The 27740-nt window shown below is 27.6% G+C and overlaps 2 protein-coding genes across 6 annotated transcripts in view; one reads left to right on the top strand and one right to left on the bottom strand.

Annotated features, from left to right (window-relative positions):
* Positions 1 to 27740, bottom strand: part of LOC120419264 (G-protein coupled receptor moody) — a 278652-nt gene that overhangs the window by 103263 nt on the left and 147649 nt on the right. The window lies entirely within an intron of this gene.
* LOC120419265 (uncharacterized) lies at positions 11574 to 27074 on the top strand. Of its 5 annotated transcripts, none has more exons than XM_039581920.2 (10): positions 11574 to 11655; positions 12202 to 12239; positions 17310 to 17480; positions 19901 to 20064; positions 20125 to 20196; positions 20254 to 20337; positions 20394 to 20465; positions 20535 to 20627; positions 21088 to 21495; positions 26684 to 27074. In XM_039581920.2, exons 4-10 carry the CDS (start codon positions 19902 to 19904, stop codon positions 26803 to 26805), a joined length of 1014 nt encoding a protein of 337 aa, XP_039437854.1. In that variant the 5' UTR covers positions 11574 to 11655; positions 12202 to 12239; positions 17310 to 17480; position 19901; the 3' UTR covers positions 26806 to 27074. The 5 variants fall into 5 exon arrangements, with proteins under 5 accessions (XP_039437854.1, XP_039437856.1, XP_039437855.1 ...); XM_039581922.2 differs by having other exon boundaries at positions 11578 to 11655; positions 20254 to 20331; positions 26684 to 27071; XM_039581921.2 differs by lacking the exon at positions 17310 to 17480 and having other exon boundaries at positions 11583 to 11655.

Below are 27740 nucleotides of genomic sequence, written 5' to 3'. Positions count from 1 at the left end.
CAAAAATGAGATGCGAACTGAATGAATCAATGAATGAATGAGTGTTTATATGGATAAGGTACTGCAGACCAGAATGAATGTGTAAAAGAATGTTTTAAGTATGATAAATGGTTCGACATATCCACAAACAAAATTATAATTTATTATTTTCATTTTTTTTTATTATATAGAAGGTAGTTCCAGAATAATTAGTAAATATACAAAAACCAGCGTTAACGACCTATTTCCAGCATAAAAAGAGAGAGAGGAGGATGATTCCGCAAGCGAAATCTTAGGTAGGCTACTCTCCTTGTAATAATAATAATTTTTCTATTTTTTTTAGCCATGACAAGAAAGGAATATATATTATGGCACATTAATGACCGAGCCACGTAGCCTAGTGGTAACGCTTCCGCCTCGTAAGCGGTAGATCGGGGTTCAAATCCCGGCTCGGACCAACACAACTAGTGATCTTTTCCCTTCTGGATTCGATTGCTTAGTAAAGGGAAGGTAGTGTATCGTCACAAACTGGACCTTATCACGACACCTTAGGGAGGCGACCTATGGAATGTTAACATTAACCTAAACATGTTAACATTAGTTGAATGAAAAACTGCCACTGAATCCGCTTTGTAAATGCCGGCCCCGATACTCTTCACGGGTGTTCCCCTCAGGAACTGGGAAAGATTTACTTTACACATTTAAAAAAAGAAGGTAAAATATTCAACTGGGCATAGTAATTAATAATAATAAAAATGATAAGAAAAATCGATACAATGCAACAATACAATTTAAGAGATCGTAAAATGTTTTAAAATTAAGTGAAAAAAAACAAATACATATTAAATTATAAACCCACATACACAAACACTACACTTATTAAATTAAGATTCCGGAGTTCACCAATGGGACATCAAGATCAACAAGCATCGCAGAAGTTCCTCGAGCTCTAACAATTAATCGAAAACGGTTGAGGTATGATAGGATTTGTGAGGTGAAAGGTGAAGAAACTTGATTCAAATGGATTGATAATCTGATAATTGAAAAATCGATGGCAACAGTGCAGCAATAACTTTGTGTGGAGTAAAGATATATCTGTTCAATCAAAATAAATGTGAATGGAACCGAATACTTTATGAACGATTAACTCATGAGACGAAGGATGACACCTGATCTGAACATCAGATATAGGTCAAAACAATTGGATACTATACAATCGCTACTCGTTACAATTGGATGAAATCGCATAATCACAGTTTAATGCTGATCAAAACAAGTGAATGGAACTGCAATTCGCTACAAATTAAAAACAACTGAATGGATAGCACAGTGTATTCACACATAAAGGATTGACGCAAATCTCCACACAATTTCTTCAAATATGCTGGAAAAGAAACGACATAAACAGAATGGTATCAGATTAAGTTGGCAAGAATCATTTTCACTGAAAACCAAGCAATGACTTGATTATTTTAAACCGTAAGATTGATATTGAATAAAAGAGTGGATATGACAACAATATAATTTGTTTTTTCAACACGGAAGGAACGTCATCAGCCACAACATCAACATCAAGGTTGATAGTTTTATCATCAGCCACAACATCAGCGAGATCATCAATTAATAATCATCATCATCGAACAGAATCAATTGTAATAACAATCAAAATTAAGTTAAATATTAAGTCTAACCAATTTCCAACATATAGCTGACAGTAGATGATCGTCTTTAGCAGACGAACATCTAGCTCGTAAGTGTGGGGATATGAAGCGACCCTCGCCTTACCAGAAAAATTCACAGTAGATTTTCTCTGTTAAAAACGAAAATATTAGGAAAAGGCGAATCAGGAGAGTTGTAAGAAAAGGGAAGACAAATAAAAATCAATTAGGAGCGTAGGACGGGAAAACCCGACAACACTTTTATGACCCACTTAAGTGGCACGCGCAGAAAGGTGCCCGACGAGAAACAAACAAATAACAATATCTGTGAAAAAGGACAGGCACGACTGGAAAATAAATAAAGATTACATTATCTATGGGTTAAGTCATAAAAGGACCGCGACTAATTTCTGAGAAAAAATCTGAGAATTAGAGCGCGGTGGAAAGAAATAGAACATTTATATTAGGATTTTATCAGGATATTATGTATAACTTGGAAGGATTTTTAGAGTGGGGGGAAAAATAAATAAAATAAAAAAAAAGAGAGTTATATATATTGTTGAATTCTGGGAAAAAGAGAGAATTAAGGAAACTTTTCATTATATCAAGAAAAATACAGGTTGGAGTGGGGGTTGTAAATGAGACAAAATATATTATATAAGTTAGAGGAAGAATTTTTGGAGTGAAACCGAAAAGGACGGATATATTATGCAACATCAAAAACTAGAGTGGGGGTAAAAATATAAGATATTAAATAATTAAGTAAATAACTAGATTTAGTATAAAAAGCCAAGCTGAAATCAAATTAAATCAGACAGTAAATCAGACAGTGAAAGAGAGTGAAAGTGTTTGATCCGAAATATCCAGTCGAAGTGCCTTGGACTTAGTCGGCACGCTTCATGGGTATCAAACGAAGAGAAATTTTGCATGCTTCATACAGACATTCAAACGGTGTCGTTTAATACCCATACTGAAAATTAAAAAAAATGAGAATTTTCCAAAAAATATGGTATTTTGTGAAAATTTTACTAATTTACACAAAAACTGTAATAAATTGAAAAAACAGACGAAATTTCGCTTCGTTTGATACTCATATTGCAAAAAATACGGTAATTTGTTAAATCTTTCATATTTCCTAAAAAAAACTCTATTAATGTGAAAAAGCAAACCAAATTTCGCATCGTTTGAATACACATATTGCAAATTATGAAAATTTGAGTACTTCAGAAAAAATTCATAAAGTGAAAAAAAAACATACAAAATTTCGCTTCGTTTGATACTCATATTGCAAATTATGAAAATTTGAGTATTTTCGGAAAAATACGTTATTTTGTGAAGAATTTTGAGTACATATTTCACTTTGAAACTTACTAGATTTAAATAAAATATATTCTTAGTGAAAGCATCGAAAATTTAACATGATATGGTTGAATTAATTGATTTTAGAAAGATTTAAAAATGAGTTATCGTCCATTATCGGCGATAAGATAATCGCCCATTAAATTATAATATAACCATAATGATAGATTATCGTTATCGTCCCTTCATTTAATTTAGAGCAAACATTATTCAGGACACCATATTTTTAGGATTTTTTCCTGCGAAGTTATTAGCGCCCAAAACAGACCATTTTTGCGTGGCCAGCTGTAAGGAGCAGCTCAAATTTGGAAATTAGCCTAGTGATGGGCCAATCTTTGATTGCAGGGAGTTGCCTCGAGGAAGCCTGGATTTGGACCACCCTAATGTTCAGGGATCCCAAATCTAACTTCAAAACTGTCGGTCATCAACTATTTTGAAGTTTTCAATCTTATTTTTTTCGCACTAAAATCGACGAAATCTCAATATGTTAAATGCGTTATCTAATGGTTTCACACTAATAGGTGAGTCAAACCAAATTCATCCCCCCAATACCTAAAGAAAGAGCACCGAGCTTTGTTTTTCCCTTGTTCCCACAGCTGTGTCAATTCCGAGGACGAGGACATCCCTTTTTGCCCCGAGGTCATCCTTTAGGATACTTTACCGATGCTGTGGCGTTGAAAGAAAGGAATTCGCAGAGCTCAGCGCTCTTGTCAGCGAAGAAGGAATTTTTGCTCCACTAGTTTGAAACATTAGCCAACGGTTATAATTTGACTTTGTTCTCCGGAGCACGGTTGCAACAACCAACCCGTAATAGATAGTTTACTTTGCTTCATCGCTTAGGGTGGAAAAAAGCACTGAAAGTGTACTGTTTTCAGAGCAAAATAAACTTTGAAGAAACAGCTTGGAAATGAATCTCCTCTAAAAAACTTCATCACAGTCAAAGTTCGGTCCTCATTAAACGATTCCACGAAGATTCGAGGAAAAACCACCAATTTTATCTATTTTAAAAACACCCCGACAAAAGTGAGTTGAAGAGAGGGGGAGGATGAATAATACCACCCCATTAAAGTGCAGAATCCCTTGGCTTTCATCGTCGGGCGCTTTCATCGCAATCAAATTACTTAAAAATGAGCATCATTTACTAAAACTCGCCGTTACACTTTTTGCCAGGGCATGGTTCCAGAGTCCAAAGCAAAAGGGTGCCGAAAGGGAGAGAGAGCTTTCTGCTACATTTGTGCAATATTAATTACAGCGCTGCTCGCCTTTTTAGGAAAAGGAAAATGTTTTTTTTTTCTGGTTGGGACAGGGTGCTTTTGGCTGTCCAGTGCCCAAATAGTGCCAAGTGAAAGTGGGTTAAAAAAGCTCCGGATGAAGGAAGAACGACTGCATGGTAGGAATTGAGGAAGGTGGTCTTTCTCTAGCTTAAATACGGTAAGATGCTAAATTAATTATTCAATTTCACTAGCAGGAGATGATTAGGTTTAATCTTTTTAATTGTTTTAAGATTTTGAAATTTTGACTACACCCAACTGGCAGTCGCATGATTGTGATGCATGGCGGCATGAAAGTATATCAGAATCTGCATAAAATCTGTCCTCATGCATTTTTTGCGATATAGGAGTATGACATTTTTGCCCGTTACCGACAATTATCGACATTACCGACGGCTTTTTGGTTGTATTTCACAAAAAAAAAAAAACACTTAGCAGAACGAGGATTGAACCACCAACTTCTTGGATATTGATCCGACACGCTACCACCGCGCCATGGACGCTTGATGAAAAGTGAGTGAAAGAGCACCAACATATGCTTCTCTTTGGAGTGTTGCTCGGGGACGGGCCAGCTTTATATGTGTTGGTGAGAACTGCAGATCGCTGAAATTTTTACACGCGGGCAAAAATGATCTACGGGCTTGCTGCAAAAAATGTTATAAAATATGACATTTTCTGCAGCAAATCCGAAGTTGCAGATTTTGAGATATATTTTTCCTTTGAGTGTAGCCATATATTTTTTTTACAATTATTGTTTATTTTTTATTTTGGCAAAATGAAGAAGTTATGTTAAATATTTTTAAACTTGGCTGAAAATTTGGGAAACGATGCTATTTATCTTTTTTAAACTTACAGTTTCTAAAATGTACAACTACACCCACAACTGGACATCGGTATACGAGAGGAAAAAGAGCATGGTTCGGTAGTAAAATGGTACTGTGCACGAACGGAGAGGATAAATCTCGAAATTACCGAGAGTACTTTACTCATTGGTCCTTTTCCAAAAAAGTTCATCTTTCAAAAAAAAAAAGTTCCAATACTGAGACTCGAATCCAAGACCTTCGGCTTATTGAACCGGGCCTTTGCCGTATCGGCTACCATGGTTCGATGATTAACTGGTGGTCATTTGGTCATATAAGCCACGCACTGGAATGAACTGTTTCAATGAACGAATGAACACGTTTTGTTGTTGTTGTAAGCGCGAGAGTTCTATACTCTCGCCAAATAGTACTTTACTCTTGTTTCTTTTTGAAAGGACTATACGCATGGTCTTTAACTTTGGGTGTATTTTCCCATATTAAAAGCAAGATTGAGATAACATAATATCACAAAATAGGCACATTTCAATTAAAATTTTTCCTGGCTTTTTGAGAGTCTTTATAACTATATCCTTATTTGTTTTTTTTTTTTCGAAAATTGAGACATCAATATGAAGTTAATTTAATGTCACTGAATATTCATTTAAAAAAAAAACAAGGATTAATTTACAAAAACACGGCTTTTTTAATTCTTGTAATGTTTTGATATCGTCGCTCGTGTGCTATCTTGTGACACTTCCTAGCTTTTTACAGCAGACTAGTCAGAAGATAGCACACAAGTAACGATATGTTTTAAGGGGCTCAGAAAGGCATTTGTTGTACTAGAGTTTAGGATGGTGCAAAACCTGGTACAAAAGCCACATATTTTTTTTTAATATATGATTTATTTGAAATATCGGATATAGTCTCGTCTCGATTATCCAAAGTTCGATTGTTTGGAGGTTTCTTAGAAACTTTGAAGAATATAATAATATGCAAAAAAATGAACAAAAAACGTATTTTATTAATTCTTGCATCAAATTAGAAGTCTGCTTCCCAATTTTAGTCAAATTTGGTTAGTTAAGTGCTTGTTTCGTTACTAGAAGTATTATCTCAAAATTTTATCACCGCAATTTTATCCGCCATCATGGATTAAAAATTTCAAAATAATTTCCAATGTCACCCCTGATGCCTTCGAATAATTGAGTCAGGACTGCATATCTATATATATAACAAATTTCGACGGTTTTGTTCGAACGCGAATCAATTCAACACGGAACGTCGGATCGAGGTGCTCTTTGTTGCGTTGGGTTCGTATAAGTCCAAGGAAGGTTTTTACGCCAAAAAGTGACAACTTTGGCCACTCTGGGACCGATTCCGGAGCATCTGCAAATTGTATGGAGAAAGTTACGTAAAATCATACTTTGATCACAGGAGGCTGAATAAGCAAAAAAGCAAAAAAACGTCAACAAACGAAAAAAGGCAGAACGAAGTTTGTCGGGTAAGGCTTGTGTTTAAATAAATAAAACCAGGTTTAGATGCAAAGTCAATTTTGAAAAAGATTTTGATTTTTTTTCAATTAAAAGGCTTTTAAAGGTCGAAATTTAAAAAAAAAATCTGGATTGAATAAAAATAAAAAAATATCTGGATTGATTCCAGAATTGGCAAAAATATTTGACCGAGTTATGAATTTTTGAATCAATACTTTTTTTTCAAAAAATCGAAATAGTTGTCACAAATAATTTTTCGATTTAAAATTGAATTTGCAAACTTTTTTGAAAATATAAGCAGTTTTTCTTTTTTTTTATTAGTGCACATGTTTGCTCACTTCTGAAAAAAATATTTTTGAAAAGCTGAGAAAATTCTCTATATTTTGCTTTTTCGGACTTTTTTGATACGACCCTTAGTTGCTGAGATATTGTCATGCAAAGGTTTTAAAACAGGAAAATTGATGTTTTCCAAGTCTCACACAAACAACCCATTATTTTCTAACGTCGATATCTCAGCAACTAATGGTCCGTGTTTTAATTTTAAAATATGAAACATCTGTAAAAATTTCTGATCTTTTCGAAAAAAAAAATTTAAAATTTTTTGAATCAAAACCAACATTTCAAAAGGCCCAAACATTCAATATTAAACCCTTTTAAAATGTTAGTCTTGATTAAAAAAAATTAAAGTATTTTTTCGAAAAGATTAGAATATTTTACGAATGTTTTATATTTTAACATTGAAAATCGGACCATTAGTTGCTGAGATATCGACATTAGAAAATGGTAGGTTGTTTGGGTAAAACTGAGAAAACATCAATTTTCTTCAATCTTTGCATGGCAATATCTTTGCAACTAAGGGTCGTATCAACAAAGTTCAAAAAAGCATAGTATAGAAAATTTTCAAACATGGGCACTAATTATAAAAAACGAATAACTGCGACTTTTTTTGAAAAGGTTACCTAAAAATGGTTATAACTTGTAAACGGTGCATTTTATCAAAATTTCACTGGAGTACTTTTTGATTGCTAATTCGATTTTACATCGAAAAATGAAAATGAAAAATTTTTGCGACAAGTATTTCGATTTTTTGAAAAAATCAGTATTGATACAAAAATTCATAACTCGGTCAAAGATTTTTTGCCAATTCTGGAAATTTCTGAAAAGTTGGCATTTGGTGTCCCCTTAATATAGCAGAAAATAAAAAAATTATAAATAGTGTTTTTTTTTTGCAAATCAAGTTTTAGTGACAAAAAGTGAAATTTGAAAATCATCAAAAAAACATTTTACCGTGTACCATTTTTTTTCAGTGTAGTCCTTATCTATACCTACAACTTTGCCGAGGACACCAAATCGATCAAAAAAATGCTTCAAAAGACACAGAGTTTTAAACTTTCATATATCATTTTTGTATGGACAGCTGACAAATTTGTATGGAAAATCATATGGACAAACTAAATACATCACAATGCCAACTTTTCAGAAATTTCCAAAACGTCCAAAAAATCTTTTACTGAGTTATGATTTTTTGTTTAAAACACTTTGCACTCCATTTCCAAATGATATTGACAACATTTTAAACCCAAAAGGCGTTGTCATGACAGTTTGATGCACCAGCCAGTATGTTCAGAAAGATCAGTTTTCTTACCCTGTGAAGATTGGCAAACTTGTTTGTTTGCCCACATGGAACTAAAAATATTTTCTAACCCCAACCTTTTCCTCCCTCTCTATCGAAACGCATGTTGAATATCAAATGATTCCATTTCACTCACATGCTCGGAAAACCCGGTCCTTAAGTGCTGCCACAGGCACTACTTGCCTTATGCATTTTGCGTCTTATTTTTGTGCGAGTGTCACAGCATCAGCAGGATACTTTGCATCTTCTCCGGCATTAACTCTTGAACAGCCAAGATGAAATAAAATATCTTGTGTTATCTCGTGGAATATTAAGCTCTTTGCAAAGATTGGCATCGATTTTTGTAGAAAAACGGAAAATTTCAAGAAAATTCTATGCTTTGATTTATTCAGGTTCTAGGTAAAAAGTAGTACTTTTTACAACTTGGTATTCCGGATGTTAGGAAGGGTCTGGAAACGGAAACATTCACAACCAGAAGCCAAAGCTTTATAAAATCCAATCAGGCGGAAAATATTTGCCATCATAACGCAGAAATGGGAGGGCAAAATAACGACACGACGACGAAGGTTTTTCCGGAGAAGTCTTATCCAAGATCCTGCACGAGCTAGGGCTAGGTCAACCGGAAAGACAGTCTCCTCGTAAGGAGGTGTTTGGTAGGACCAACCGCGTCCAAATGCGATTCCTTCGAAGGGGAAATTGGATCAACCCGGGCTGGCCTTCAACTTTCGGAGATTATCGCACACAAATTTCCCTCCTGCTCAATTTTGGACTCGGGTTTTTTTTCTTGCGGTTTTCTCGATGGGTTACACACGTGTGTGTGCAGCACACATTATTGAAATCGCAGAATCACGGTGCTGTCGGAATTCAAATCAAACGTCGAACGTGGGAGGGTTTTTGCTCGATATTGAAATTCGGACGGGGAACATTTGGTCCTGCAATCAGTGGGGTTACGTCATGATTTAATTTTAGTGTGGATTGAGTGAAGCGATTTGGTATTTTTTATGTTCTTGGCTTTTCACAGAAGATTGCAGAAATGTTGGAATCAATATCGAGTTCCTAAAATAATCAAAAACTGTTCAATTAATGACATTTGCACGATTTATCCGAATTCACAAAATAGCTTTTTTTTTCTAAATTTTGTTCAACTGCTTTTACTCAATTAAAATTACAATTGCATTAAAAGACACGACAAATCATGAAAAAGAAAATCTAGATGAGCGAAACTTTGTAAAAGCTCACCGCCACCCTCCCTGTAACAACCACATTTTCCGGTTATTCGCCCTCAACACACAAACGTTTCCATTTCACGATGTTAGCCAGTCAGTACTGACGGAACTCGTCGAAAGGGCAATATCAACTGTTTGGCAGGCAGCACGTCCGACAGAACCAAGTGGCTTCACACACACACACACACATCGTGCCGACTGCTGTTACTGCTGTAATCAATGCACACCCCCAGTTGAACTTAATTCGGATTCTCGTAAAGAACCGCCAACCGGATCTTCCTACCCGCTGAAAAACCGGATGTGCATGTGCTTTGCACTACGTGCACAGTGAAAATTTTGATGGAAAATTATGCACGAAAATTAGAAGTATAAAGCAATTCCACGTCAAAAAAGCAGTACAAAAGCTCTCCGTTGCGAAAATCTTCACAAACGTCGGTTTTTGGGCCACCCTATTTTGGATAAGACCACCCTAATCGCCAACAAACATAAGCTGGTTTATTTATTTTGGCCCAGGATCTGACACGTCAAAAAATGAGCCAAATCGGAGCACTTTTGATCTGGATACTGCTGGTTTGACGTGGAATCGCTGTACACGGAAAAAAAATAAAAATCCCGAAATCGTGAATTTGTCCGGATGAACGTTGAGAAAAACTAAATTTTCTGAAGCAGCTGTCTCCAGCAGCTTTAAAACTGGAAATATATTTAATCGTAAGTATTTTGTACTTATTTCAGTTCCTTTCTCGTACTCACTCAAATAGTCTTCCTCTCTAATTTCTCCTTTCTAGACCTTCCTTACTTCTGCTATTCCTCCTTCCCGTTCCTATTTTGTATTTTCATTTGATTAATTAATTATATTTTTCCTTTTCAGGTAAACTTACGTATTCGCGTCACAGTCCAAACCGCCGTCCTGTGACGGTACGATAACGTTGCCGTTCTCGGGGTTTCCGTCTGCCGCTGCGTAAGTATTCTACTAGAGCGTCCAATTTTCCGTCCCGGGAAAAAAATCCCGGGAATTCCCGGGATTTCCCGAAAAAAATATTTCCCGTTTCCCGGGAAATTTGTAAATTTCCCGGGAATTCCCGAATTTCAAGCGGAAGTATACAATTTCTTAAATTTTTGGAACTATTTTTGAAAATGCTCTGAAAAAATAATAAATGAACTAACTCGACATGATTTTGTTCAATTAAATGTATTGTTTGGTTTATATATAATTAATCTGATTATCAGAAATTATGATATCAGAATTATTTCTGATAATATTAATCAACTGGGAATAGATCTTGCGAGTTTGTGCAAAAAGAATTAATTCAATTGGTTGAATACCTAGTACTAAAGAAATTACAATTTGAAGTAAAAGAATTATGGAGCACTGGTGCAACTATGTGTTAGAGGGTTAAATTTGAAAAAGAAGACTTTTAGTGGAATGATGTTAATTTATCGTTTAATTTAAATCATGTTGCATAATAATACAAAAAAAATCATAGAAAAATTACTTTCTATTTTTTGTTCCCAAAAAAAAAGCAAAAATATATTCAAAGCTTGCTTCAAATATTTGAAAACATTGGGTTGTTTGGAGTAAAACCAACACTAAAAAGCTTTACCATTTGTTCAAGAGCTGAAACCAGTATTTGTCATGAAAAACATAATTTCTGCATGTTTTTTTTTCTCATTTCAATAAACTGGTCACAGAGGCAAGTTTCTCATCAAAAAATACCAAAATACATTTTCTTGTAGTTGAATGATTTTTTACATGCAGTCAAGCTGATACTTGATCTTCACACTTATTTAAACCATTAATGTTGATGTCCTATACAATTTTGTTGCATAATATTAATTAAAACCAAGATCATTACAAATTTCAATAATTTTAAATTTTCCCGGGAATTCCCGGGGTTTCCCGGGAAATTGGCTGAAAATTTCCCGTTTCCCGGGAAATTTGTAACCCCGGGAAATTGGACGCTCTATATTCTACAATTGAACTGATTACAATTCGCACTAATTTCATTCTTTTTTCTACTTACAGGTGCGCACTTTTGGGATACGCTTTTCAATAAATCACTTTTTCCCTAACCCAGTGAAAGGTCCACTCGAGTTACTCGAGCCAATTTAGTTCTGTTTCCCAAATGTAGGTGTCGCATGGCTGATTTTTTGTCTTCTTCTTACGAGCTGTCTTCCGGATGGCCAGCACTGATCTGTCAAATTTGGACTTAGAAAAAATTCGAGCAACGTAGCATTCGGTTCGGTAATTTTCTCGCGTTTTTTCTCCGGCAAAAGTCGGTTCTGTGGCCGTTCCGGACGCGATAAAAACAATCTATATTAGGGAACTTGCTTATTCCATTAAGTGGCCACTGGATTTTCGTGTCCGGAACGACTACGGAACCGTTTTTTGCTTTCGTTTTTGGGCCCGGGTTTGGTTCGCCGCGTGTGAAGTGTGTGTGTGCTTTCTATAGCAACCTGGCCCGCGAGTGAAAAAGTGTGCTTGATGTGTGTGTGGTGCGCGTGTTGTGTGTGTGTGTGTGGATAAGGTGGTGTACGTCGATTTTTTTTCGCTCCGCCAGTGAAAGTTGGAGTCTGGAATCTGCTACCAGATACCTGAGAAACCTTTTCTCAGGTAGTGTGGGGTTGGGAACTCCCGACCCACTAAACCAGTTCTTGATCGCCGTGCCCTCCCCCCGGGACCACCTTCGGTATAACTTCGGGGGGGAAAGTGTGTGTGGGTGTGTGTTTAAGTGAATTTAAAAAGAAAACCATATTTTGGCCTACTAATTGTTGGTTAACTTTTGATTAGGTATTCAACGTATTCTAAACAGAGCAACAAGTGAAAAGGTGAGTGAATTTTAATGATTTAATAATGACCGGAGAAATTGCGGAAGGTCACAGGGTAAAAATGACAAATTTTTGAGTCCCGCAAAAATTTTCAAATGGAGAGATATGGAAAAAAATAGAATTTTTCATGTTATGATCTTGGATCTACTTAATGATAGTACTGACAGTAAATTTTGAACCACCGGAGATTTTATAGATTGGGGATTCCCCGGGGAACTGGTCAGTGAACGGTCAGAGATAAATCTTTTTTTCATGGCAATATGTGTGTCAATGTTCATCATTATCATTGTGCATGTCTTTCATGAACGCCAAAATTTATTTCTGGACCGATCTGGCCACTTTGGGACCGGTTCCAGGTACTCCGGTGTAACCCGAAATATTTAAATAACGTGATGATTTCAAAACATGTTGTGATCCTTGAATTTGGGTATCAAAGTTCATCATTTTCATTATCTATTTCTTTCATGAACGCCAAAATTATTTTTTGACCGATCTGGCCACTTTGGGACCGGTTCCAGGTACCCCGGTGTAACCCGAAATATGGAAATAACGGAATTATTTCAAAACAAGTTGTGATCCATGTATTTGGGTATCAAAGTTCGTCATTTTCATTATCCATTTCTTCCATGAACGCCAAAATCATTCTGGATCGATCTGGCCACTTTGGGATCGGTTCCAGGTACTCCGGTGTAACCCGAAATATGGAAATAACGGGATGATTTCAAAACATGTTGTGATCCTTGAATTTGGGTATCAAAGTTCATCATTTTCATTATCTATTTCTTTCATGAACGCCAAAATTATTTTTTGACCGATCTGGCCACTTTGGGATTGGTTCCAGGTACTCCGGTGTAACCCGAAATATTTAAATAACGGAATGATTTCAAAACATGTTGTGATCCTTGAATTTGGGTATCAAAGTTCATCATTTTCATTATCCATTTCTTCCATAATCGGTCAAAGGCTGAATTTTGCATGTTTAATGTTCAATATATTTGTATGGTTTACAGTTACAACATGTCGTCACGCTCATCACAGTACAGAAGAGACATAGAAGAAAGAAATGAATGGTATAGAGCATTAGGAATAGCTATTGGTCAAAGGCGCTCTCGGTCTCCGATTATGAATGTAGAAGATCCTGAAGAAATTACTTTGCCAAATGCTGAAGACTTAGATAATTTGGTTGATCATAATGATGCAAATGATGCTGATGATGTCGATGATGATGGTGGTGATGTTGATGGTGATGATGGTAATGGTGACATTGATGATTTTGATGATCATTATTATGATGATGATCCTATGAATAACAATGTTCCACCCAACGACCCTGCGGATATCGGAAAAAAGTTAGTTTCTTGGCATTTAGAGTACAACATTTCGGAAAGGGCAACTAATGATTTACTCATCTGGTTGAAGGAGCATTACTTTCCACAACTTCCAAGAAACATCAAGTCGCTTAAAACTGCTTCAAAACTTTTCAACTCTAAAATTGAAAGAATGGAACCAGGAAAGTTTTGTTATTTCGGTTTAAAAAGGATGCTAACACATATACTAACAAGAAACTCTGATCAACCTTTACAAAACAATTGCGGAAATCTACAATTTGGTATAGATGGTGTACCGTTGGCAAAGAGCTCTGGAAACTCTTTCTGGCCGATTCTGGTTAAACTAAAAGAATACCCGGATGTACTCCCTGTGGCTTGTTATGAAGGTGCTGGCAAACCTCCAGATATACACATTTATCTGCAAGAGTTTATAACAGAACTGGATGATGTTTTAAAAAATCCAATCACATGGAATGATGTAGAAATCCATATGAAATTATCTGCATTTATAATGGACTCTCCAGCTAAATCTTATGTGTTGGACATCAAGGTATTATAGGTTATTCTTATATTTATTCTCGCTTACTTTTTCGCAAGGTCTTATGTACATAGGAACCCCAGTGTGCATTGGTTGTTTTGAAAAAGTTATCTAGAATTATATTATTACATGCTAAGGACGCACCTCAGCAGACTTAAAAAATACATAAATTTAAAGATTCATGAAATCTACAATTATTAAATTAGAAAATTTAAAAATTATGGAATTATTAAATTTAAAAATCATTAAATCAAAAATTTATAAAACTATGAAATTATAGAATTATAAAATTATAAAATAAGATAAGTAGACAAGCAGAAATTTGGAAAATTAGAAAACAAGAATACTAGAAAGTTTAAAAATGAGATCATTAAAAAATTATAAAACTATAGAATTAGGAAATAAGAAGCTTAAAAATAAGATAATTCGAAAATTAGACAATTGTAAAATAAGAAAAGTAGACAAGTCGAAAATTTTAAAATTAGAAATATAGACAATTAGAAAAGTAGACAAGAAGAAAAGTAAAATTGTAGAAAATTAGAAAACTAGAAAATAAAAAAATGAAAAAATTAAAAAAAAAACAATAAAAACAAATAAAAAAATTTATAATATAAAGCATTGAAAAATTATGAAATTATAGAATCACAAAATTAGAAAATGAGATAATTCTAAAATTAGACAAGTAGAAAATAAAAGAAATTAGGAAATAAGAAAATTTGAAAATAAAAAAAAAGAAAATTTTAAAATTTGTAGAAAAGAAGTGAAATAGCATTGAAAAATTATGAAATTATAGAATCACAAAATTAGAAAATGAGATAATTCTAAAATTAGACAAGTAGAAAATAAAAGAAATTAGGAAATAAGAAAATTTGAAAATAAAAAAAAAGAAAATTTTAAAATTTGTAGAAAAGAAGAGAAGTAGAAATTAGAAAGCATTGAAAAATTATGAAATTATAGAATCACAAAATTAGAAAATGAGATAATTCTAAAATTAGACAAGTAGTAGAAAAGAAGAGAAGTAGAAATTTGGAAAATTAGAAAACAAGAATATTAGAAAATTTTAAAATGATATAATTAAAAAAAACTAAAACTATAAAATTATAAAATTATAAAATTATAAAATTATAAAATTATAAAATTATAAAATTATAAAATTATAAAATTATAAAATTATAAAATTATAAAATTATAAAATTATAAAATTATAAAATTATAAAATTATAAAATTATAAAATTATAAAATTATAAAATTATAAAATTATTAAATTATTAAATTTTTAAATTATTAAATTATTAAATTATTAAATTATCAAATTATTAAATAATTAAATTATTAAATTATTAAATTATTAAATTATTAAATTATTAAATTATTAAATTATTAAATTATTAAATTATTAAATTATTAAATTATTAAATTATTAAATTATTAAATTATTAAATTATTAAATTATTAAATTATTAAATTATTAAATTATTAAATTATAAAATTATTAAATTATAAAATTATTAAATTATAAAATTATAAAATTATAAAATTATAAAATTATAAAATTATAAAATTATAAAATTATAAAATTATAAAATTATAAAATTATTAAATTATAAAATTATAAAATTATAAAATTATAAAATTATAAAATTATTAAATTATAAAATTATAAAATTATAAAATTATAAAATTATAAAATTATAAAATTATAAAATTATAAAATTATAAAATTATAAAATTATAAAATTATAAAATTATAAAATTAAAAAATTAAAAAATTATTAAATTATTAAATTATTAAATTATTAAATTATTAAATTATTAAATTATTAAATTATTAAATTATTAAATTATTAAATTATTAAATTATTAAATTATTAAATTATTAAATTATTAAATTATTAAATTATTAAATTATTAAATTATAAAATTATAAAATTATAAAATTATAAAATTATAAAATTATAAAATTATAAAATTATAAAATTATAAAATTATAAAATTATAAAATTATAAAATTATAAAATTATAAAATTATTAAATTATTAAATTATTAAATTATCAAATTATTAAATTATTCAATTATTCAATTATTTAATTATTTAATTGTTTAATTATTCAATTATTTTATTATAAAATTATTTAATTATTTCATAATTTAATAATTTAATTTTTTAATTTTTTAATTATTAAATTATTAAATGCTTAAAATAAGATGTGTTTTATACAAATTCAGGGTCACACCGGCTTCTATTCGTGTCCTAAGTGTATCACGAAAGGCATACACGTGCAGCATAGAACTACGTTTCCTGAGATCAATGAACAACTACGTACTGACGAGTCTTTTTTAGACTTGACTGACCAGCATCATCTCAGAGCCAATCAACATTGCCCACTTGTGTCTATAGGTGTAGGTTGCGTATCACAAATCCCGATCGACTATATGCACAATGTGCTTCTCGGTGTGTTTAGATCGTTGGTAAAACGTTGGTGTGCTGGCCCGTACTATTTAAATGAAGCAAAAAAAGATGCAATTGATAAAAGAATCAAAACCGTAGCGAAGCAAAAATGTATCGATTTTGCTAGGGAGCCACGATCTCTAGCATATATAAAGTTGTTCAAAGCCACTGAATGGCGGTATTTGTTGCTGTACCTTGGGCCGTTTATGTTTGTTGACATTTTAGAACCTGTATATTATCAACATTACCTAAAACTTCATTGCGGGATTCGGATTCTTTGCCATCCAGTTCTATATCGAACAAAGAATGAATTGGCTATGAACTTGATTATGGCTTTTGCGAATGATTTCATGAATCTGTATGGAAGACAATATTTTGTTTTTAACTACCATGTTCTTACACATCTTGCCGACGATTGTATGTTGCACGGACCATTGGACGAATTTAGTGCGTTTCCTTTCGAAAATTTCCTCCAAGTTGTGTTGCGTTATCGTAAACCAGGATCTCGTCAATTGGAACAATTCCAAAATCGACTGAATGAGCAACTTACTTTCAATCAACAATGCAGAACGCCAATAATTCGAGAACGAGCAAATTCATATAGCAGAATTACAAATGGTAAAAATATTTGCATCACTGTTCAAGGAAATGATCGATTTGTATATCAAGATAATTCCATATTTGTTGTACGAGAAATATTAAAACTAAACAATCGTTTCATCTTGCAATGCAATAAAATTATGAATCTGGCAGCCATGTATCTAGACCCAATGGATTCTAAAATATTGGGAGTATACTGCAGTGGAAATTTTTCATTTGACCAAGAAAGCATACAACTTGAAGCTGATGCGATTATGAAGGTTCAGCATTTAAATCTTGGTTCTTTATTTGGATTCATTGTGATACTACACTCGAGTAGCTGTTGTAAGTATTTTTGTAATTTGTATTCAACATATACTTAACAGCAACCTTTTCTATTATATTGTACAAACGTAAACTGGGATGACATTGAAAGCCCGTTGTGATATTGATATATTTTGCGAAGCCACCCAAACTTATCACTGAAAGTTGGCTAGGAAACTTAAAAAACAACAACATTGACAAATTTCATAATGTGATACTTATAAACTACGCGTAGTATAATTAATGTCACCCCGGTTTACTATGTGTGAAAATGCATGTAAAACTAATTGCATAAGGCATGCTTCAAGAACTTTAACTATAGAATACTAATGATTGCATGCATTTTACCATCTACCTCGGTCAAAGTCCAGTGACACCAACATTTAAAAATTATAGGTACCTATTACCTTTAAAAAATAAACTCAAAAATAAAAGTTCTAATTTAATCTCAAATAACATTACAGCTCTCAATCTCCGAAAAAGTTGGAACGGAAACTTTATAACTCAACCAACCACACTTGTTACACTTTCGCGATTTTCGTGGAATTCGCGAATTTTGCGGATTTTCAAAACCGAAATATATTGTTTCGCATTTTTTTTTTACTTAAACGGTACACATCAACCAGAGTTTTTGCAGATATTTTAGTATTTTCGAAACTACTGGAACCATCGATATAACTGTTTATTCATCCCCTGAAGTACTGTCTACTAAGCGATTTACAACAAAATTTGCATATTTTTACAATCAACTTGTTGCACTGCGCCGCCGGGTCCGGTGGCGCAGTGGTTAGCGTGGTAGCCTCTGAACCCCAGTATGGCCTGGGTTCAATCCCAGACGGACCCGGTGGCATTTTTCGAGACGAGATTTGCCTGACCACGCCTTCTATCGGATGGGGAAGTAAAACGTCGGTCCATTAGCGTAAAAGAGGTTTTGAGTGACTCACCACACATAACCTTCGGACGCCTAGAAATGAGTAGAAACTTGCAACAGAGCCCACAAAAGACCCGGGGGTCGTTAAAGTGGATTGCTTTGCTTTTTTTTTTTGGGTCTGTAAGTTTTTCAACTATGGAAAAAGAAGACAACGACTTCCTTGGTTGCTGTGCGCCCTTAAAGATAAATATTTGAAACAAAACTTGTTTCATTAAAATTTCTAAAGAAGAATAAGAAATATCTCTTATCATATCCCTCATCCACCATGTACCAGTGAACTCTTACACTGTTTGAATTAGTTAGCTGTTGAAAGGTACCCCATATCTCAACTTGGGTTATTTAGTGCACTGATGTTTTTACCAAAATAATCCAATAAATTAGGGGGTTACATACATGTAGAAAATCCCAAAATTTCATATTACAGGAAATTATTTAAATCTACTAAAAAGATGATTTTCAATAGCTCTTGAAAGTTTCATGAATATATTTCCTGACTAAACTGAGTAAGAGACGATTTTGCCATGCGCAAAGTGGCCTGTCAAACTTTCTAATCGTTTTACTCGAAACACCGAGTTGATTAACGGGTGCCACGATATCTCGAGATTAGATGGGCCAAATTGGCTGAAATTTGAGGTGAATACTCTTAAGATATATCCCGTGTGCATAACGAAGACCGATTTTAAAATTTTGGTTTTGAAAAAATACAAAAATCTAAAACTTACGATTTTTTATATGGAAAATAGAAACATATTTTTATCTTTTTTTAAATAAACTTTTTGAAAATCGGCCTTCGTCATGCACACGGGACCGCTTTAACGAGTCTTCACCAAAATGTTGAGCCTCTTTGGTCAAAGCAGTGTTGAGATATCGTGCACCCGTTTTTTGAAACTGCTAACTTAAAATAGCTATATATAATAGCAAATGTCTTGAAATTTGTTTTGGTAATAGATGAAAATGTATTATGTAATAACTTGAAAACAGATTTGAAAAAAAAAAGTTTAAATGTGTGCTCATACCAACCTTGGAAATTTTTGACGATTTACATGTATGTAATGAAATTTACCCCTTGAATGTAATGAAAAAACTTCTAAAGAGGAGATGAAAATTGGCAAATAATTTGATAAATAATGGAGTTTTTATAGTATCGTTAATCGAAAGACACGCTGACATTTTGGATAGTCGAGTTAATAGTGGATAGGATTATTTATTTGATATTGGAACAACTATGTGTGAGTAAAGAACCTTCCCATAGCAACGTTGCTAGGAAGGCTCGCCGACGGGTATATTACGAAAGTCCTCCCCATAGCATCGTACCTCGGGAGGCATCGAAAACTAATACCTTATCCTACTAACTCCAATAAAAACGAATTCCGTAGATTACTTTACCTATCTCACTTATTTAGATACTTCCTATAGTTATTGCATGTGATTTTGCGACTAAAAATATTTTTTTTTCTTTCACTTAAAATTCGATGCATTCAGATGATTTAATAAATAAATTATTTTTCAGAATGAGCTCGTACCAGCATGAATTTCTTAAAAAAATCCAAAATGGTGCTAATTCACCAACGCCATCAACATCAAAACGCCCTACAAAAAACAACAAACCAAACACAAAGTCTTCTGAAACTTACCCCATTAATGTGCAGAAAATACTACATTTAAACGAAACAGGTCAAGTTGTTTCAAAAATCTTCAATTCAAACTCAATAACTTTTGCATCCAATTGTGCAGGTTCTACCTCTTCGCAACACACAGTCGCGCCTATTTCATTGGAACAACACTCGGAAAATGAAGCTACCATAAGTGATTTTATTGCAAGATTATAAAATACAAATTACTACATAAACTTATTCATTTTAGCTCCGAAAAAAACTAAATTACACCAGCAATCACAAACTTATGAGATGTCAGCAAAACTCCGTAAAATTGAGGAAACCGGTGATAGTACTTTTGTTCTCTCGTGAATTTAAAATAATAAAAAAAACGATTCTATTGTTTAGGTATTTCCCCGTCACTGTCTACGGATACAGTTACGACTGCGATGGGACAAATTGCTATTGAAAATTCTGCTGGTAACTTTTTCTAAGGATAACAATTGAAATATACGTTACTATAAAATTTTATATTTATATTTATTTTAGCTTTGAGCCCTCCTGAAATATTTGGAAAAACCCCAGAAACCCATTCCGAACCAACCTTCATGCAGTTAATCCTGCAAAAGCTTGATAATATCGGTTTGTTCCATGTTAACTTAATTAAAATGAGGGCCATCCAAAAAGAATGTAGTACTTTTTTATGTTCAATTTTCGTTCTACGCATAATTTTTCGGGTACAAAATTAGCAACATAGAAAAACACGATTTTTTTCTTGGTTAATTCTACACCCCTGAGAAAGCACTATTTGTAAACACTACTGGGTGAATCATAATAGTAGTTTATGCAACAAGTTGCAAAAAAGGATTTTTTCAGCACGAGTCGTACATTTATCCAACGAGGTTCAACAAAATTATACCTGTAAATAAACGTAGTAGTATTTTTCTTTTTTTAATACCAGTTTTAATACATATTTCTACTTAATTAAAACAAAACCCAATTAAAATAGTTAATAAAATTTATTATTCTCTTTGGATGGTCCTTGAAGTAAGTGAGTTTCCATATAAGAAACGATAATGCTATATTTTATTTTTACATTCAGAACAAAGCGCAGTTCGCAAAGAACAGATCGACCGAGAACTGCTCGATGTGAGCATTAAGACCAAAAATAAGGTTAGCAGGCTTGAGAAGGACATGGTTACGATAAAAAAGGAGCTGGCGGATATCAAACGCAATCGTGGCCAACGGAACGAAAACCTTCTCCCAATAACAAGCGAAGAGTACCTCAATCAGATCGAGGAAAACTTTGCGGAATACGAGGAGGACCTGCGTAAATTGTTTGAAAGCATCCCATCGGTATCTGCCTACGGACTGTACCGGCATTTTTGCGACCCGTTGTTGGACCATCTGCCCAAATATAATATGACGGGCAAGAAGGCCCCGAATACGACGAAGCCAGAAATTGAACCAAAAGGAGCTGAACATTTGAACATTTTTAAGCTCTTGTTGTGTAAGTATCTATCAAAATATCAGTCCATACCCCCTCCCCCCTTAAAAGGCCACATAGTTTATGCACGAACCCTTACGACCAAACCTTCACAAACGTTGCTCCGAAAAATTGAACTTGTTCGTTCACTGCAGAACATTTTATATTTTTTTATTTTTTCCAATTTTAAACATTTATACTTTTCTACTTGTCTATGTTTTCAAATGTTTATTATTTTTAATTTTCTTATACTTAAATTTGTAATTTTCTAAGTTTCTTATCTTAAAATTTTCTAATTTTCAAATTCTCTTTTTTTCAAATTTTTAATAAATTTATAATTTTATAATTTTATAATTTTATAATTTTATAATTTTATAATTTTATAATTTTATAATTTTATAATTTTATAATTTTATAATTTTATAATTTTATAATTTTATAATTTTATAATTTTATAATTTTATAATTTTATAATTTTATAATTTTATAATTTTATAATTTTATAATTTTATAATTTTATAATTTTATAATTTTATAATTTTATAATTTTATAATTTTATAATTTTATAATTTTATAATTTTATAATTTTATAATTTTATAATTTTATAATTTTATAATTTTATAATTTTATAATTTTATAATTTTATAATTTTATAATTTTATAATTTTATAATTTTATAATTTTATAATTTTATAATTTTATAATTTTATAATTTTATAATTTTATAATTTTATAATTTTATAATTTTATAATTTTATAATTTTATAATTTTATAATTTTATAATTTTATAATTTTATAATTTTATAATTTTATAATTTTATAATTTTATAATTTTATAATTTTATAATTTTATAATTTTATAATTTTATAATTTTATAATTTTATAATTTTATAATTTTATAATTTTATAATTTTATAATTTTATAATTTTATAATTTTATAATTTTATAATTTTATAATTTATAATTTTATAATTTTATAATTTTATAATTTTATAATTTTATAATTTATAATTTATAATTTTATAATTTTATAATTTTATAATTTTATAATTTTATAATTTTATAATTTTATAATTTTATAATTTTATAATTTTATAATTTTATAATTTTATAATTTTATAATTTTATAATTTTATAATTTTATAATTTTATAATTTTATAATTTATAATTTTATAATTTTATAATTTTATAATTTTATAATTTTATAATTTTATAATTTTATAATTTTATAATTTTATAATTTTATAATTTTATAATTTTATAATTTTATAATTTTATAATTTTATAATTTTATAATTTTATAATTTTATAATTTTATAATTTTATAATTTTATAATTTTATAATTTTATAATTTTATAATTTTATAATTTTATAATTTTATAATTTTATAATTTTATAATTTTATAATTTTATAATTTTATAATTTTATAATTTTATAATTTTATAATTTTATAATTTTATAATTTTATAATTTTATAATTTTATAATTTTATAATTTTATAATTTTATAATTTTATAATTTTATAATTTTATAATTTTATAATTTTATAATTTTATAATTTTATAATTTTATAATTTTATAATTTTATAATTTTATAATTTTATAATTTTATAATTTTATAATTTTATAATTTTATAATTTTATAATTTTATAATTTTATAATTTTATAATTTTATAATTTTATAATTTTATAATTTTATAATTTTATAATTTTATAATTTTATAATTTTATAATTTTATAATTTTATAATTTTATAATTTTATAATTTTATAATTTTATAATTTTATAATTTTATAATTTTATAATTTTATAATTTTATAATTTTATAATTTTATAATTTTATAATTTTATAATTTTATAATTTTATAATTTTATAATTTTATAATTTTATAATTTTATAATTTTATAATTTTATAATTTTATAATTTTATAATTTTATAATTTTATAATTTTATAATTTTATAATTTTATAATTTTATAATTTTATAATTTTATAATTTTATAATTTTATAATTTTATAATTTTATAATTTTATAATTTTATAATTTTATAATTTTATAATTTTATAATTTTATAATTTTATAATTTTATAATTTTATAATTTTATAATTTTATAATTTTATAATTTTATAATTTAATAATTTAATAATTTTATAATTTTATAATTTTATAATTTTATAATTTAATAATTTAATAATTTAATAATTTAATAATTTAATAATTTTATAATTTTACAATTTTATAATTTTATAATTTTATAATTTAATAATTTAATAATTTTATAATTTTATAATTTTATAATTTTATAATTTTATAATTTTATAATTTAATAATTTAATAGTTTAATAATTTAATAATTTTATAATTTTACAATTTTATAATTTTATAATTTTATAATTTTATAATTTTATAATTTTATAATTTTATAATTTTATAATTTTATAATTTTATAATTTTATAATTTTATAATTTTATAATTTTATAATTTTATAATTTTATAATTTTATAATTTTATAATTTTATAATTTTATAATTTTATAATTTTATAATTTTATAATTTTATAATTTTATAATTTTATAATTTTATTATTTTATAATTTTATAATTTTATAATTTAATAATTTTATAATTTAATAATTTAATAATTTTATAATTTTATAATTTAATAATTTTATAATTTTATAATTTTATAATTTTATAATTTTATAATTTTATAATTTTATAATTTTATAATTTTATAATTTTATAATTTTATAATTTTATAATTTTATAATTTTATAATTTTATAATTTTATAATTTTATAATTTTATAATTTTATAATTTTATAATTTTATAATTTTATAATTTTATAATTTTATAATTTTATAATTTTATAATTTTATAATTTTATAATTTTATAATTTTATAATTTTATAATTTTATAATTTTATAATTTTATAATTTTATAATTTTATAATTTTATAATTTTATAATTTTATAATTTTATAATTTTATAATTTTATAATTTTATAATTTTATAATTTTATAATTTTATAATTTTATAATTTTATAATTTTATAATTTTATAATTTTATAATTTTATAATTTTATAATTTTATAATTTTATAATTTTATAATTTTATAATTTTATAATTTTATAATTTTATAATTTTTATAATTTTATAATTTTATAATTTTATAATTTTATAATTTTATAATTTTATAATTTTATAATTTTATAATTTTATAATTTTATAATTTTATAATTTTATAATTTTATAATTTTATAATTTTATAATTTTATAATTTTATAATTTTATAATTTTATAATTTTATAATTTTATAATTTTATAATTTTATAATTTTATAATTTTATAATTTTATAATTTTATAATTTTATAATTTTATAATTTTATAATTTTATAATTTTATAATTTTATAATTTTATAATTTTATAATTTTATAATTTTATAATGTTATAATTTTATAATTTTATAATTTTATAATTTTATAATTTTATAATTTTATAATTTTATAATTTTATAATTTTATAATTTTATAATTGTATAATTTTATAATTTTATAATTTTACAATTTTATAATTTTATAATTTTATAATTTTATAATTTTATAATTTTATAATTTTATAATTTTATAATTTTATAATTTTATAATTTTATAATTTTATAATTTTATAATTTTATAATTTTATAATTTTATAATTTTATAATTTTATAATTTTATAATTTTATAATTTTATAATTTTATAATTTAATAATTTAATAATTTTATAATTTTATAATTTTATAATTTTATAATTTAATAATTTAATAATTTAATAATTTAATAATTTAATAATTTTATAATTTTACAATTTTATAATTTTATAATTTTATAATTTAATAATTTAATAATTTTATAATTTTATAATTTTATAATTTTATAATTTTATAATTTTATAATTTAATAATTTAATAATTTAATAATTTAATAATTTTATAATTTTATAATTTTATAATTTTATAATTTTATAATTTTATAATTTTATAATTTTATAATTTTATAATTTTATAATTTTATAATTTTATAATTTTATAATTTTATAATTTTATAATTTTATAATTTTATAATTTTATAATTTTATAATTTTATAATTTTATAATTTTATAATTTTATAATTTTATAATTTTATAATTTTATAATTTTATAATTTTATAATTTTATTATTTTATAATTTTATAATTTTATAATTTAATAATTTTATAATTTAATAATTTAATAATTTTATAATTTTATAATTTAATAATTTTATAATTTTATAATTTTATAATTTTATAATTTTATAATTTTATAATTTTATAATTTTATAATTTTATAATTTTATAATTTTATAATTTTATAATTTTATAATTTTATAATTTTATAATTTTATAATTTTATAATTTTATAATTTTATAATTTTATAATTTTATAATTTTATAATTTTATAATTTTATAATTTTATAATTTTATAATTTTATAATTTTATAATTTTATAATTTTATAATTTTATAATTTTATAATTTTATAATTTTATAATTTTATAATTTTATAATTTTATAATTTTATAATTTTATAATTTTATAATTTTATAATTTTATAATTTTATAATTTTATAATTTTATAATTTTATAATTTTATAATTTTATAATTTTATAATTTTATAATTTTATAATTTTATAATTTTATAATTTTATAATTTTATAATTTTATAATTTTATAATTTTATAATTTTATAATTTTATATTTTTATAATTTTATAATTTAAGAATTTAATTATTTTATAATTTTATAATTTTATAATTTTATAATTTTATAATTTTATAATTTTATAATTTTATAATTTTATAATTTTATAATTTTATAATTTTATAATTTTATAATTTTATAATTTTATAATTTTATAATTTTATAATTTTATAATTTTATAATTTTATAATTTTATGATTTACTACTGCCGTTTTACGTATAGTTGTCTACCTGTTATAACAAGAGAATATGAAAAAAACATAGATTTGGATGAACAGTGACATAGAATACGAATGTAAACAGCTAAGACAGTTAGATTTTTTCCGACTTTGGAAAATTATGCGTAGAATGGCAGATTATGGCTTCGAGTGATAATCACTGAACGAATTTTTTAGCTCTTTTCGATGACCTAATTATTTTTCAATTTAATTTCAGCTGTCGGAATCAACAGACACGGCTTGGACTTAGACGCGGGTCGTAAAGACATGATTAAAGCCTTCAAGACTTATTATGATGCAGTTGATATGCGATTGAAAAAATTAAATGCTAAGAAGTAACCCGTTATTCTTGAAATAAACTCGTTGTTACGTTCAAACATAAAATAAAAATGTAACCTTCTAAGTATAAGAAAACTACTCGTGTTTTTTTGCGTCAATTTTTCAAATGATTAGTGTAAATTGTTTTTCTCACTTTAGTCGATTACGAGCAGTGGGGCCACGCGGTCGTTTGCGGGAATAATCTGAGTTTTAGCGTCTATTTTTTAAGTGAATAATGTAAATTGCTTTTCCCTCATTAGTCAATTACGAGCAGTTGGGCCACGCGGTCGATTGCGGAAAAAACTTTAGAATTGCTTTTTTGTAGTGATTCTGAGGTCCTTTTTTTGTTCTCTTAATATAGTTTTTGATAGAAATGAGCCGATTTTTGTAAAGACAAAAAAGTAATATCGCTTGATTAAGTCCTCCTGCTTGATTAAGTCCTCTACAACATTGCTGATCGGAAGGCACGCCAGTGAATATTTTTTGCAGAGTCGTGATCGAATCTATCTTCTATATATATAAAAAATTTCGACGGTTTTGTTCGAACGCGAATCAATTCAACACGGAACGTCGGATCGAGGTGCTCTTTGTTGCGTTGGGTTCGTATAAGTCCAAGGAAGGTTCTTACGCCAAGAAGTAACAACTTTGGCCACTCTGGAACCGATTCCAGAAAATCTGCAGATTGCATGGAAAACGTTGCGTAAAATCAAATTTTGATCATAGGAGGCTGAGATAAGGAAAAAGATAAAAACGTCAAGGAGCGAAAAAATGACAAGACGAAGTTTGTCGGGTAAGGCTTGTAAATTATAAATTTTAATTTGTTATATCTAGAGGTCTGCTGCCATTCCAGTATCGTACTAGCATTTTAATCTCAATTATTTTACCACTGGTCGTATCCGGCGCCGGTATTCTTTTTTATTTTCTTTTTAAAGGTGCGGGAGATGTTGCTTTAACGC

This window comes from Culex pipiens, chromosome 1 (assembly GCF_016801865.2).
Source record: "Culex pipiens pallens isolate TS chromosome 1, TS_CPP_V2, whole genome shotgun sequence".
NCBI lineage: Eukaryota > Metazoa > Arthropoda > Insecta > Diptera > Culicidae > Culex > Culex pipiens.
Note: the sequence above shows the minus strand (reverse complement) of the source record. Positions and strands in the feature narration are given on the sequence as shown.